We start from the raw sequence: 16126 nt of genomic DNA on the forward strand, positions 1-16126 counted from the left end.
TGTTGGAATCCATGGGAGTCCGAAAGACCAGAGTAACAGGCTTTATTGAAAGGAAGAAAGGAACCCTGCTGGGCACTTCTCCCAGGGAGAAGAGCGCCGGTTACAGACTAGGGGCGAATTATATAGTGTTTGGGAGAGCCTGAGGGGATACTGAGGCAAAAGTCCTGGTATGCCCGGAATGCTCCTCCTTGGTGGCTTGGGGCATGTGGGTGTTGAATCAAAAGTCCTGGTATGTCCGAAGCCCCTCCTTGGGGCAGCTTCTCAGCTTTGTGGAATTCCTTTATTTCAGGGGGGATAGTCCAGTAAGGGTGAGGTCTGACAGATAAGCAGAACATCAAGAGGGCAGTTTGAAATTTACATATCTATCAGTAAGGAAGTGGATGGGACAAGAGAAGGGATACCACTGGTACTCAGACATTTTATTTTTGTTTTTTTGTTTTTTTGTTACAGAGACAGAGAGAGGGGCAGATAGGGACAGACAGGAAGGGAGAGAGATGAGAAGCATCAATTCTTTGTTGCAGCATCTTAGTTTTTCATTGATTGCTTTCTCATATGTGCCTTGACAAAGGGGAGGGGTTACAGCAGAGCGAGGGACCCCTTGCTCAAGCCAGCGACCTTGGGGCCCGAGCTGGTGAGCCTTGCTCAAACCAGATGAGCCTGTGCTCAAGCTGGTGACCTTGGGGTTTCAAACCTGAGTCCTCTGTGTCCCAGTCCAATGCTCTATCTACCGCGCCACCACCTGTCAGGCTATTTTTGTTTTACTTTCAAATCAAGTTCTTACTTCTACATACCTTCCTTCAAAGACTGTAAAGACATTCACCACTATCTCCTTGTTATCTTCAGAAATGCTTGAAACATAGGCAGAATTTTTTTTTTTTTTAAACAGAGACAGAGTCAGAGAGAGGGATAGACAGGGACAGACAGACAGGAATGGAGAGATGAGAAGCATCAATTATTAGTCTTTCATTGCGTTACCTTAGTTGTTCATTGATTGCTTTCTCATATGTGCCTTGACTGTAGGCCTTCAGCAGACCAAGTAACCCCTTGCTCGAGCCAGCGACCTTGGGTCCAAGCTGGTGACCTTTTTGCTCAAACCAGATGAGTCCACGCTCAAGCTGGCGAGCTCAGGGTCTCGAATCTGGGTCTTTCCGCATCCCAGTCCGATGCTCTATCCACTGCGCCACCGCCTGGTCAGGCTGCAGAATTTTTTTTAAGTATCAACAGCCACTTGGAAATTGATAGATACATGAATTTACCAGGAATTCCAAACTGCCCTCTTGTTGTTCTGCTTATCTGTCAGACCTCACCCTTACTGGACTATCACCCCCGAGACAGAGGAATTCCAAGAAGCTGGCAAGCTGACCCAAGGAAGAGCATTCTGGACATACCAGGACTTTTGATTCAACACCCACTTGCTCAAGACTCTTCTTTTACCCTATAAATTCATCCCCTATCTTGTACTGGTGCTCTTCTTCCTGGAGAAGTGCCCGGCAGGGTTCCTTCTTCCTTTCAATAAAGCCTGTTGCTCTGGTCTTTCGGACTCCCACGGATTCCAACATTTGGTGCTGAAACCCGGAACAGGGTACTAACTGCCTGGATGATCCCTCTTTGCCGTTCAAACTTACAACCAGGGAAGCAATGGGCAGCAGCAGCTCGTCCTGGGCTTACTCCCTGATTCTGTTTGGACGTGCAATTGTAGGTTGATTGGCCGGCAGTCTAACCCTGTCCTGAACCCCTGCTGGACCAGAGAAAGGTAAGGAGTTTCTCCCTCCTCCTTCCCCGGTTGGCCTCCAAATTTCTCTCTAAAAGCAACCCTTCCTGGTCGGACAGTTTTGACTTTGGACCCCATATCTACGGGTGGTCTGCCTCTACTCCTTTATAGACTTCTACAAAAGTCTAGGCGCGCCTAGCCTGGCCCCTCTCCTACGTCCCAGGATCTCAGCCTTGGGGTGAAGACCTCTTCTCTGAGACTGTCTTTCTACGGAGATTTTCTCCTCTCGGAAATGTGACTGAAGGCAGGGACACCCCCTTCTCTCACCAGTCTCTTCTACTGGGGGGCTCCTCCCAGTCCAAACCGTCCAGCCAGGCTCTCCTCGGAACATGGGCTCCTCCCAATCTCAGGCCTCAGAGACTACTCTTTTACTCTTTCAGGACTCACCCTACTCTCTGAGGTTCACAGTTTGGGAGGTTTCTACTCCGAGTGGCTAGCTTCTACGGACTTCCTCGAAAGTCTAGGTGTCTAGCCAGGTTGCTTTCTACTACCATTACAATATCCTAAGAGATCTTGACAACTTTTGCCACCGGACGGGGAGGGCATCAGAAATTCCTTATGTGCAGGCCTTTCTTCTCCCTTCTCTCCTGTCCTTAATTTCTGTGCTACTTGTTCTACACGCAGGCCGTTTTTGGCCAGAGAAACCTCACCTAAAACCTCCACTCCTAATCTTTCCTTCTCCACGGACTCCCAACTCTCTCTCCCTCCTGCCTGACCCCCGGGGCACCTCTTTCTCGGGACCCCTCTTTGGTCCCTCTGCAAATCTCTTTCCCTCGAGTCTCTTCCCTCCAGAAAGCCCCTCCCTTCACAGGATTCTGTTTTCTCATTCACCTGCAAATCCAGTCTCTCTTTCTCCTCCCCTGCTGGCTGGGGGCCCCTCCCTTCTCCACTGTGTTCTTAAGCCCCCCCTACCTCCTTACAAACTGCAGGCTCTGCCTTTCTTCTCCTCGCCCCAACCCCCCTCCTCACAGGCTACAGCTATGCCCTTCTCCCCTTCGTCCTCTCCCCTCTTCAGAGCTCCAAATCTTTTTGACTCCTCTGACCACATGGCGCCACCACTAATACCTCAACCTCCTCCTCCTCCTCCTGCAGATTCTGACCCTCCTTCTTTTCCATCCAGCTGCTCACACTGTCCATCCGTCTGCTTTCTCTCTTCCTCCCCTCTATGCTGACAACTCCCTGCCATTTCAAAAAACTTAAAAAAACAGAATTGTCTATTGAGCTATGTGAGTGAATAATCTGTTTTGTCTCTTTGTCAAAAAACACCTCTAGTATAATTTTAATTGAAACAAGTAAAGCACGCTCATTTAAATTCCTTAATTCATAATGTGTATCTGAAGTATCTTTGTGTCTGTTTCTAAGGCCTTAAACCAATAATTACCCGCCTCTTAAATTAAGGCTTACTCATCCCCACAGACTCTCCCTGCAATACCCCATCCTTCCTGTTCAAAAACCTTCAGGGGATGATCGCCTCGTACAAGCCTTACACCTAATCAATGAGGTAATGATTCCCCTCCATCCAGTAGTCACTAATCTCTACAAGTTACTGTCACACATTCCCTCAAACACCACTCACTTCAGGATCCTAGAACTCAAGAATGCCTTCTTTACCATTCCTCTACACCAGCGGTTCTCAACCTGTGGGTCACGACCCCGGCGGGGGTCAAATGACCAAAACACAGGGGTCGCCTAAAGCCATCAGAAATACATATTTTATTTAAAAATGTATTGTATAATAATACAATAACAGTTGAAATGGTGCACGTGGAGATGGTAGTGCTGCTGGAAGCTGGTCCGCACTGTTGTACGCCCAGCTGGGCAACGCCTGCGCTGCCAGACGCGGAGCAGTCGCGGCTAGCGATTGTGGTCATAAAGTCGAATGGTCATAAGTTGCATAGGTCGTAAGTTGATTGATATTTGTACTCTCTCACAATATGTAGATGATCTACTCCTCCGCAGCCCCTCTCTGCCTGCCTCAAGGAGACACACCTCCACCCTTCTTAACTTACTCGCAATGAAGTGATATCGTGTCTTCTCTGCTAAGGCTCAACTTCACTCTTAGTCCATAGTCTATCTGGGCATCGCCTTAACCCCCACCACCTGAGGTCTCACCCTAGATCGAACTCAGACCCTCCGCAGTCTCCAACCACCTACCATCACAAATCAAATCCTTTCTTTCCTCAGTCTAATAGGCTTCTTTAGACACTGGATTTCCAATTTTGCTCTCTTAGTCAAGTCCCTCAGTGAGATCTTCTGAGCATGGCTTTTAAGGTCTATAATGGCCAAGGAAGTAACAGAAAAGGCAAATAAGGCCCCAAAAAAGTCAGGAAATACCAGCTTTTGGCATACACTCTCAAAGGCTCCAGCACCCTAAAGGGCTTCATAAGATTCCATCAGGCGGCCCTGGCCGGTTGGCTCAGCGGTAGAGCGTCGGCCTGGCATGCGGGGGACCCGGGTTTGATTCCCGGCCAGGGCACATAGGAGAAGCGCCCATTTGCTTCTCCACCCCCCTCCCTCCTTCCTCTCTGTCTCTCTCTTCCCCTCCCGCAGCCAAGGCTCCATTGGAGCAAAGATGGCCCACGCGCTGGGGATGGCTCCTTGGCCTCTGCCCCAGGCGCTAGAGTGGCTCTGGTCGCAGCAGAGCGACGCCCCGGAGGGGCAGAGCATCGCCCCCTGGTGGGCAGAGCGTCGCCCCTGGTGGGCATGCCGGGTAGATCCCGGTCAGGCTCATGCGGGAGTCTGTCTGGCTGTCTCTTCCCGTTTCCAGCTTCAGAAAAATACAAAAAAAAAAAAAAATCCAGGTCACAATCTTCTTTAAGGGGGAGAATTCTACATTAACTATAGGAACTGATAAGGGAACTCCAGATGCTGGGTTACAGCTACTCCTAACCTGCCCCCTCTCCAAAGAATACCTTTTACAGGAATCAACTGAGTTGGAAAATGCTCATAGCCTGTCTCTACTCCAGCAATTCCAAGAAAGTTTTCCAGAAGTATGGGCTGAAACCAATCCTCCCGAACTTGCGGCTCATCAGCCACCTGCGGTCATACAATTGCTGTCTACCACAACTCCAGCAGCGGTAAGACAATACCCAATGAGTTGGTAAGCTAAGGAGGGAATAGCTGTTCACATACGGCGTCTCCCGGAAGCGGGAATCTTGGTGCCTTGCCGATCCCAATGGAACACTCCCTTATTACCTGTCCTAAAGCCTGGAACAAAGGATTACTGACCGGTCCAGGACCTTCGGGAAGTTAACAAATGGGTAGAGACCATACACCCCATAGTCCCTAACCCCTACACATTGGTAGAGACCATACACCCTACAGTCCCTAACCCCTACACATTGGTAGAGACCATACACCCTACAGTCCCTAACCCCTACACATTGCTCAGCTTCCCGCACCCTGAGCATCGGGTCTATACAGTCCTAGACCTTAAAAATGCCTTCTTCAATATCCCGCTAGCCCCTAAAAGCCAGCCTGTTTTTGCCTTTAAGTGGATAAATCCAGCAGGAGAATGCTCTGGCCAATTAACCTGGACTAGGCTGCCTCAGGGCTTCAAAAACTCTACTATCTTTGATGAAGCCCTGAATACAGACCTGGTAGCCTTCCAACAGGAACATCAAGACTGTACCCTACTCCAGTACGTAGATGACCCAACTACTGGTGGCATCTACACAGGAGCACTGTCTCGAGGCAACTCAGGACCTCCTCGCCACACTACAAACACTCAGGTACCGAGTGTCAGCCAAAAAAGGCTCAACTCTACACTTTGGAAGTTACTTACTTAGGCTATCGGGTCAAAGAAGGGAAGAGAACTCTGTCCTCTGGACACATCAAGGCCATACTCCAGGTCTTCATTCCAACAACAAAAAGGCAAGTAAAAGAATTCCTTGGGGCTGTGGAATATTACAGACTGTGGATCCTAGGTTTTGCCGAATTAGCAAATCCTCTCTATGCCTGCACGGGTGGGTGGGTCACAACCCCTAAACTGGACTGAAACAGAACAAAAAGCCTTTGAAAACCTTAAAAGGGCTCTAGTATCGGCCCCTGCTCTTGCCCTACCTGACATCTCAAAGCCCTTTCAGCTATTTATTCATGAGGCTCAGGGAATCACAAAAGGGGTTTTAACTCAACCCCTAGGACCATAGAAAAGACCAGCTGCATACCTGTCTAAACAACTGGACCCTGTGGCAGCCAAATGGCCTGCATGCTTAAGGGCTGTGGCAGCAACCGCAATCCTAGTTAGAGAGGCTAACAAGCTCACATTAGGTAAAGAGCTAACTCTGACAGCACTAAATGCAGTAGAAACGCTCCTAAGGGAAACTCCAGAAAAATATGTCTAACACTCAAGTAACCCAGTTCCAAGCTTTACTCCTCCAACAGCCCAGAATAAGGTTTTAAAAAACAATTGCCATAAACCCCGCGAGCCTACTACCAAATGACGACCTGGATACCCCGCTACATGACTGCAAGGAGGTAATCAACATCATACAGACTGCTCGACCAGACTTAAAGGACTCTGAGCTACCTTACGCTAATGAAGTACTGTACACAGATGGGAGCAGCTACATAAAAGACAATATCAGGTATGCGGGGGCTGCAGTAGTGACCCTGAATCGGGTCATTTGGTCACAGGTGTTAGGCCAGGGAACTTCAGCACAAAAGGCAGAACTAATAGCCCTTGCCTGACCAGGTGGTGGTGCAGTGGATAGAGCATTGAACTGGGATGCGGAAGGACCCAGGTTCGAGACCCCGAGGTCGCCAGCTTGAGCACGAGCTCATCTGGCTTGAGCAAAGCTCACCAGTTTGAGCCCAAGGTCCCTGGCTTGAGCAAGGGGTTACTCGGTCGCTGAAGGCCTGCAGTTAAGGTGCATATGAGAAATCAATCAATGAACAACTAAGGTGTCGCAACGAAAAACTGATGATTGATGCTTCTCATCTCTCTGTTCCTGTCTGTCTGTCCCTGTCTATCCCTCTCTCTGGCTCACTCTCTCTGTCCCTGTTAAAAAAAAAAAAAAGAACTAATAGCCCTTATCGAGGCCCTCAGATGAGGAAAGGGAAAGGCAGTTTCCATTTATATGGACAGCAGGTATGCTTTTGCTACAGCACACGTACATAGTACCATTTATAAAGAAAGAGGACTACTTACCTCGGCTGGGAAGAATATTAAAAAATAAAAATCTTAGCATTACTAAAAGCTATCCAACTCCCCTCAGCCATAGCAATCATTCACTGCAGAGGGCACCAAAAAGGAGATTCGAAAGAAGCCTGAGGAAACCGAGCAGCAGACCCAGAGGCACGAGCCAATAGCTATAAAATCAGTGGGGCCTCTCCAAGTTTTGGTGACTTTGCCTTTGCCTGAGTTGCCCGACACTCCTCATTACTCTCAGTTAGAAACTACCCTAGCTGAAGAGAAAAGAGCTACCAAAAATGTCAATGACTATTAAATCCTACCAAATAAAAGAATCTTGATTCCAAAGACATTAGGGCAGACAATAGCCCTTCAAATACATCAAGCCTCCCACCTCGGCATAATCAAAATGACTAAATTACTCCAATCCAGGTATTCATACCACACCTGGACCAGATATTGAGTAGCATTATACAACACTGCCAGGCCTGCGCACGGGTAAATGCAAAACAAGGTAGGAGAACACCCTTAGGAGTTAGAAAGAAAAAAACCATGCCAGGAGAACACTGGGAAATTGATTTCACTGAAATAAAGCAGGGTACATGCAGGGTACAGGTATCTCCCAGTCTATGTGGACACTTTCTCCGGATGGGTAGAGGCATTCCCCACTAAGTCAGAAACTGCTACCACAGTACTTAGGGAATTACTCCATGAAATAATTCCATGATTCGGCCTCCCTACCACCATGGGTTCTGACAATGGGCCGGCATTCATTGCCAAAATATCCCAGGACTTAGCCAAAATCTTAAATATTAAGTGGAAATTACATTGTGCCTATAGGCCCCAAAGTTCAGGGCAGGTAGAGCGTATAAATCGGACTCTGAAAGAAATTCTAACTAAATTTGTTTTAGAAACCGGTGAAAACTGGCCAACCTTACTCCCACTAGTTATCCTTAGGGCAAGGTGTACCCCCTATAAAAAAGAATTTACGCCCTTTGAGATAATGTTTGGGAGACCTAATCCCTTATTCCCAAAACTCAGAGAAAAAATAAAAGCTGAGTTAAGTAACCACTCCTTCCTTAAGTACTTGCAGGGTTTGCAAATTACTCAGCAGGCTGTCAAAAGGACAGTCAAGAGGCACTTCCTACATTGCCAAAAAATCCAGTACATCCTTTTCAGCCTGGGGACTCATTCTGGGTAAAGAAATACATCACCCAAGGACTGACTCCCACGTGGATGGGCCCACACACTGTGATCCTAACCACTCCCACTGCTGCCAAGATAGAGGGCGTGCCCACCTGGGTCAATCACAGCAGGTTCAGGCCTACAAACCCAGCGGAGACACCATCGTGGACGACAGAGACTGACCCCACCAACCCTTGCAAGTTAACCCTAAGAAGGATGGTGAATATATAAAAAAAACTCACTAAGGGCCCTGGCCGGTTGGCTCAGTGGTAGAGCATTGGCCTGGCGTGCAGGAGTCCCAGGTTCAATTCCCGGCCAGGGCACACAGAGAAGCGCCCATCTGCTTCTCCACCCCTCCCCCTCTCCTTCCCCTCTCCTTCCTCTCTGTCTCTCCCCCTCTCCTTCCTCTCTGTCTCTCTCTTCCTCTCCCGCAGCCAAGGGAGCAAAGTTGGCCCGGGCGCTGAAGATGGCTCTGTGGCCTCTGCCTCAGGCACTAGAATGGCTCTGGTTGCAGCAGAGCAATGCCCCAAATGGGCAGAGCATCACCCCCTGGTGGGCATGCCAGGTGGATCCCAGTAGGGCACATGCGGGAGTCTGTCTGACTACCTCCCCATTTCCAACTTCAGAAAAAACAAACAAAAAAACCCACAACAAACTCACTAAGTACTCTTAAAATTCTGACTAAAAGTAAATTGTTATAAAAACCAATTAGTTTTATATAAATTGCAAAAGATTTGTGCAATTTATAAGAAATTAATCAACATTTGTTTCTTTAATAAACTATATTGCTATTAATGCTATCTGTTAAATGCCTGTTACATATTGTAAGTTAATATTCCTAGACAACAGCCTTATGCTCATCAATAAATTAAGTAAAAAATTTGACTTAGGAAATAGAATCAGTGGGGAATGTTGTAAAGTGCCAAAAGCTACAGAATTAATATTAATATTTTAGGAAATTTAAAGAACATTTTATTAATTTGGGCTAGGTGTGCAAAAAGATTTTGTAAGTGTGATTTCTATGCTTGTGTGATTAGCATCAAAACTAAGATGGCCAATGGCATTGTGTTGTAAATGCAGAAGAGGAAGAAGACTTGGATTCCCTGACCTTCCCCCATACCTATGGGAGGAAGGGTGAATAGCTAGCCAGGTACAGGAAGAAAAAAAGATTAAATTAAAATCTTTTCTTATACTAATGAACCATTTACAGGTATCTGTCCCTATGGAAACTACCCCTCCCCCCTGAAAGCATGTGGTTAATGTATGTATCTCTAAACAAGAGGTATAAACTTATGCCATGATGTCAGGTTTTCTCCCCTCCCCTGTATAATTAGGAGTATATAAACAGCCCCTGAACTGTTTTTGGGGGCTGCACAATTTGGGTTTATTGCCCTGTTGTCAGCCATATGTGGCCGGTATATTTAATAAATTTCCTCCTTTAATAAAACTTTTCAAAAACTTATTTGGACTACGTGCCTCTATGAACACCCGCGGATTTGTGAATTTAGTTACTTTACAACACCTCCAACCAATGGAGCCATCCGGCCAGGGCTCCTTTCCAAATCTTATTACCTCCCCTTCTTAATGTGTCCCTCCCTCCATTGTTCTTCACAAGAAAAATAGGTCTACTAAAGAATTCTTCACGTTTTGCTTTCTTTCTCTTTGCTTTTAAAACAATAAACTTAGCAGCAGTCCCGTCTTCTACAGGAATATGCCTTGCCCTTGTCACCAGAAAGGTTAAAGTGCACACTAGTCCAAGTAAAGTAGAGAAAAGGAATCAGCACTGCTCTTTCTCCGCAGCCCAGCTGCCCAATCTCACCTGTTTCTGTCTGACACTCCCTGGACACATTTCCAATGTGTCCCCAGTTCCGGGATGAGATTAAATCAACTTGAGTTGGGACCACAGCACAATACAATCCTTTCTCTGGACTTACATGCTAATACTCCAAGTTTACCACTCAAAAGGAAAGGCATTTAATTCTAAGTGGAACTGCAAATTGTCTCCTTTTTGATGATCTTGGAAATAAAAACCATGAAGTCATCTTACAAACTTTCATGCAAAGTAGCCAGCCCTATTAAGCTAATCTATCCAACAAGTAATTATATACTACTATGTTCCAGCCCTAGTTAGAGAAGGAATGGAGGTATGTTAGGAGATTCAGATTATAAAAAATTATGCCACATATGAACTTAGACACTGATTCAATATCTGATATCAAGCAAGTCAAATTTTAAAAATGGCTTTCAGAGAGCTCTGGATATTCACATAATAATCTTCCTTCCATTCTAGAATAAGAGGACTGGGGAAAGTAGTGAGGACTATTCTGTTTAGGGACAATGGGATCCTAAGTAACTCACAGGAATTTGCATGGAAACATCAGAACAGGAGAGAAACTTTGTAACAGCCATTAAGTATGTACTTACAGCTTCAATCAACCAGTTTCAGGAAAAGTAAAGACTGCATGCAGTCAATCAACACTTAACCTGAATTTAGCCACTTAACCTAAAAAATTAGGGCTTTACCAGCTCCATCAATTGCACAACAGTATTTGGGCACCATCAAATGGGTGCCATCTCAAGCGACCAGATCTTTGATTTGCAAATAGGATGTGGCTTAATAATCAAACCACAGAACTAAGTCATTCAAGTAGCTAGAGTCTAAAATAATTTAATTTAATAGGTTTAACAATATGTAGCAACAGACTCTCCAGTTGACAGAAACACTCTCAACGGCAAAGACAGTAACAAATACTGAACACCTTCTTAGACCATTAGCAATGGAGGGACTAAGGCTAACCCTTGAAGGTGAATTCAGAATAGAACGGAAACTCGGTACTAGACTTGTTTTTGAGAAAAGGAAAGTATGAATTCCAGTGGATTTGAGGTTCAGACCAAAAACAGAAGTTGTGCTACATTAAGAAAAACACTGGCCCAATGCCTACAAGGCAGTTATTTGGAGGAACCCGATGAAAAGTGGTTAGCTAAGATTCAACTTGTATATGTTGTTTTCTTTACTGAAATCAGCCCCATAAAGGAAATATACCCCGTTTAAGCCTTGTGGATGTTGTTTTCCCTTCCATCAATTAATTTTTCTTCTTCTTCAGAAATAGGGTTATAGCTCAAGTCATCTGAAAGCCTCCCCAGAACACTCTGGTCCAAAGGAAAGAAAAACAGAGGAAGAAGTTACTCCTATGTCTTTGGTAATGTTCATCCAAACCAGTTTTCATGATCTCTCAAGGGATATAAACCCCTCAACTAACAGAGTAAATTCATTCACAGGAAGGTAGTAAATTGAAATAAAACACTTTAGCTTTTTATCTGTTTCTAAATCTTTCATAGGGAATTTATAGCAACCCGTTGTCACATAACCTCCGGTTTCCATTTTCTTGATTAAACTGCAGTTCTTTTGAAATGGAGGTAAATGCTTACTTTATACAATAGCAGTAAACATGTCAATTATCTATCTTTTCAGCATTTTATAATACATTGTGCCCTTTTGCTACATATTTTCCCACTTGGACTGTAAAGCTTAGCCATAGGTCTTCTACTTTTCTTTTTTCTTTTTAAGTGAAAGGAGAGGAGATAGATTCCTACATGTGCCGCCACCAGGATCTACCTAGCAACCCCCATCTGGGGCTGATGGTCAAATTAACGGAGCTATCCTCAGCACCTGAGGCTGAGCTCCCTCCCAACCCCAGCTATCCTCAGCGCACAGGGTAGGGGGGTGAGGACCATGCTTGAACCAATGGAGCAGCTGACTGTGGAAGTGGAAGAGAGAGAGAAGGGGGAGAGGGAAGGGAAGAGAAGCAGATGGTTGGCTTCTCCTGTGCACCCTGACGTCCGCATGCTATGCTGATGCTATATATATTCACTGAGCCAACTAGCCAGGGCCTCTACTTTTCTTAGAACATCCAGAGCACCTAGAACTGGGATAGGCACATACCAATTATATGACAGATCAATTTTTTTTCTTTTTTTTGTGTGTGTGTGTGCACAAGCCAGGCTCTAACTGTTCTATATCAAAATAATGTTCTGACTGGCAATCCTATGTAAGGCATTTTATTATTTGTCCCAAAGGATTGAGAAATATGAGACTCACCACACACACAACAGCCTGGTCTCTCCTCCGCCCAGCCCAAAGAATTTTACTGGTGAAGAATTACCTTGATGGCAGTTCTGTCACTCTCTGCCATCTGTTTAATTAAATGCTTTCAATATAGCAAATGAGAACATTTGTGAAAAGTGTACTGCTCACAAAAATCAGGGGATATTTCAAAATGAATATAAGGCAATAAAATATCCCCTAATTTTTGTGAGCAGTATGATTTAAGAACAGGTGAAACTATTCAAATTGATGTTACTATACAGCCCATCCACCCAACCATCAACATAGCTTCCACTCATGAATAGCTACACCTCATTTAATAGAGAACTTGATTCCAGGACATGTTCAAGAAAAACTCTTAAGTTTTATGTCCATAAAGTAGACTCTGATTCCTTTGCGTTGATGAAATACTAATCCTCAAACACAACTTTCAGCAGTTGCCTTCAAGAAAATTGCCAACCCTTGCTAGTGTAGATGAAACCCATTCCAACCGTACTCCTGACTTTTCGTTTAAACCCTCACTTCACCACGCACCCCACTCTCTTCCTCCCCATCGCACCCAACACCCAGCACTTGAGCTCAATTATATCCTTCTGACGCCTCCGCCCGAGCCTTTCAGGCTTCCTGGAATGCGCTCTTCTTCGTCCTGGCCCACCATATCCACTGCCCCGCTCTAGCTGGCGGTTCAAACCCCATCTCCGTACAAAAGTGCTCTGTGGTTCCTCTCGCAGTTCAAACATCTCCTGCCTACGCCAGGTGTCACTTTCCTGTCCTTGCGCGTAGGTCCATGCATTTCTCACGTTTTGTCAAAACCGTTTCGGGGTCAGCTCTGGTCTCCCCCACCCCAGCCTGCTCGCAGCTTCACCAGGAGCCCTGGGACACTCAGAGACGGCCAGAGAGGCCACTTGGGACGTCCACTGGCACAGACCATGCAGTCATTTGGTGTCCTGGTTGGACTGTCGTCCTGGGACGGGCAGTTTGAGAGAAACACAGCCCGAGAACAGGACGCGGTGAACGGGCTCGAGGCGTCTGGAACCACAGCCGGAGAGACATTGGAGAGTGGGGACGGGGTAGACGGGAGGGCCGGCCACAGCCCGCGAAACAAGGCGTCTCGGCGGCGGGGGCGCGGCGGCTCACCTGCGGGGGCGCGGCGGTGCCACGGCCCGGACCCGAAGAGCAGATCCCGGTAGCGCCGGAAGGCCTCGTCGAGGACCGAGCAGCCCGCCTGCGCGGCCGACTGGATGTGGTACTGGAACTGGAAGCTGTTCGGGAGGACGACGTAGGACCAGTCGGCGGTCTGGACGCGCTGCGGCCAAGGCCACAGGGCCGCCACCGGACCCGCGAACGCCGCCGCCAGCAGCAGCGATAGGTACAGCCCGGGGCCCGCCATGAGCCTCTCCTCTCTGCGGTCCCGCGGGCCTGCCACGTGACCCCGCGCTCTTCGGAGCGGCGCCCGCGTGACCACCGCCGTGTCACGTGACCCGTGCGGGCGCCTAGCCTGCGACCAGGACCGCGGAGCCCTCGCCCTGTCCGGGCCTGAGCCCGGCCCTCCCGCGGCGCCGAGCGCTGGGCGGCGCCCTGAACACGGCGGCCCGATGGCTGGTGGCGCTGGCGAGGTTGTGCGCTGCGGAGGCCGCGCTGCCATCGCAGAACTGCTAGAGTCAGACTGTGGAAGCACCACGTGGGTAGCGGGGCCACAAGGTCTTTGTAGGCTCAGTCAGTCTTGAATGAGGAACGATAGTTCGCCAGAAACTTCAGAAGCAGAAATGAGGATTGAAACCACAGGTCGTGGTGATGTGAAAGGCCGTGGGGCTGGGATTCGGTGGTATGAATGACCCTTCTAGACAAAGGATCCCCAAATCACAAAAATGTGATCTCTTGATGGAGGGGCGGGAAACTGTGCTTTCAGAACACGCTTGACGTGTCCTCATTCCTTCTTCTGGTGTGGGCTCTTCTTTTGATGGTTGATAATCTCCTAGTAACTGCTCCCAAATCTACACCCGCCCTGGACAAAACTTCACAAGCTGGGGTATGTACTCACCCCAAGTAGTAAGACAGTGGTTGGACTTTGGGTGCATGATGGAGAATGCCCAGGAATAAGATAGGAGGCTGGTCCTGCTGGGCTTACATAGAAATTCAAGGTCAGGACTTTATTCTGTGCTCAACTGAAAATCACACCAGGCCCTGGCAGGATAGCTCAGTTGGTTCATCCCCCATCAGGACACATACAAGAATAAGAAAATTACTAATGAAAATTCTTAGAGATTTTTATAACTTTATTGGCTGATTTGAGAGAGAGAGAGAGAGAGAGGAGGGGAAAGAGAAACATCAATTTGTTGTTCCATTTATGCATTCCTAGGTTGATTCTTGTAGGCACAGTGCGGAGCATATAGTAGATCAGAGGTCGGGAACCTATGGCTTGTGAGCTAGATGCGGCTCTTTTGATGGCTGCATCTGGCTCGCAGACAAATCTTTAATAAAAAAAAAAACGTTAAAAATATAAAACATTCTCATGTATTAAATCCATTTCCTACTGCTCATGTTCATGGTTGCGGGTAGCTGGAGCCAATCACAGCTGTCCTCCGGGACAACACCAAATTTTTATTGGATAATGCATAACGTACACAGGTCGTTGTATGGTTCTCACAGAATTACACGGGTCGTTGTATGGCTCTCATGAATTACATTTTAAAATATGTGGTGTTCACGGCTCTCTCAGCCAAAAAGGTTCCCGACCCCTGTAGTAGATGCTCAAGACAGACCAGGTACGTGAACTACCGAAGGGCCCTGATTGTCTCTTTTCTTTTTTTTTATTTTCTTCCTTCCTTCCTTCCTTCCTTCCTTCCTTCCTTCCTTCCTTCCTTCCTTCCTTCCTCCTCCCTCCCTCCCTCCCTCCCTCCCTCCCTCCCTCCCTCCCTCCCTCCCTCCCTCCCTTCCTTCCTTCCTTCCTTCCTTCCTTCCTTTTCTTTACAGAGACAGAGAGAAAGAGTCAGATAGGGACAGACAGACAGGAACGGAGAGAGATGAGAAGCATCAATCATTAGTTTTTCGTTGCGACACCTTAGTTGTTCACTGATTGCTTTCTCATATGTGCCTTGACCGTGGGCCTTCAGCAGACCGAATAACCCCTTGCTCAAGCCAGCGACCTTGGGTCCAAGCTGGTGAGCTTTTGCTCAAACCAGATGAGCCCACGCTCAAGCTGGCAACGTCGAGGTCTCGAACCTGGGTCCTCCACATCCCAGTCCAACGCTCTATCCACAGCGCCACCGCCTGGTCAGGCTGATTGTCTATTTTCTTAGTTAGCAGCATCTTTTTATCCTTCAGGTCTTATCCTAGACCAGAACAAGTATAGTGTGAATGGAGTAGGTGTGGGCTGACAGTGATTGGCTCAATTCTCCCATGGCCAGGCGGAGCCTAGGGCTGCTAGACATCCTGGCCAGTTGTCACCTTCAGCAATGAGCCGTGAGAAACTTTGAAAGGCACCTTCTTTTGGATACTTCTTTATTTTATACACCCTTGTTTTAGCCTCTTTTCTTGTCCATGGTCCCCACAGACTACATGCTGACTGAGTGGTATCTTTTCCCACAGTTGTATCCTTCTGCCTGTACCGGGACTCTGCACACAGTAAGAGTTCAATACATATTTTTTGAATGAATGCAATGAGGAAGCATTTGTATTACAGTTTTAAAGACAGAATTCCAATGTGTGGAGGCAAAGACCAGTCCATGGAAAAGGACTACATATCAGAATAAAAACAGTATCTGGCACTCAGACACTTGATGAATCTTTAAAATAAGTAGAATGAGCCTGACTAGGCAGTGATGCAGTGCATAGAACATTGTCCTGGGATGCTGAGGACCCGGGTTTGAAACCCCAAGGTCACTGACTTGAGCCTGGGGTCATCTGGCTCTAGTGCACACTCACCAGCTTGAGT

At 47.1% G+C, this 16126-nt stretch overlaps 1 protein-coding gene across 2 annotated transcripts in view; it reads right to left on the bottom strand.

Annotated features, from left to right (window-relative positions):
* Nucleotides 1–13627, bottom strand: part of HEXA (hexosaminidase subunit alpha) — a 43250-nt gene extending 29623 nt beyond the window's left edge. For both annotated transcript variants that reach the window (XM_066387982.1, XM_066387983.1), the window contains exon 1: nucleotides 13330–13627. In XM_066387982.1, coding sequence (XP_066244079.1) covers nucleotides 13330–13582 — 253 coding nt within the window. In that variant the 5' untranslated portion in view covers nucleotides 13583–13627. The remainder of the gene's footprint in view (nucleotides 1–13329) is intronic.
* Nucleotides 13628–16126: the final 2499 nt, after the last annotated feature.

This window comes from Saccopteryx leptura, chromosome 6 (genome assembly GCF_036850995.1).
Source record: "Saccopteryx leptura isolate mSacLep1 chromosome 6, mSacLep1_pri_phased_curated, whole genome shotgun sequence".
NCBI lineage: Eukaryota > Metazoa > Chordata > Mammalia > Chiroptera > Emballonuridae > Saccopteryx > Saccopteryx leptura.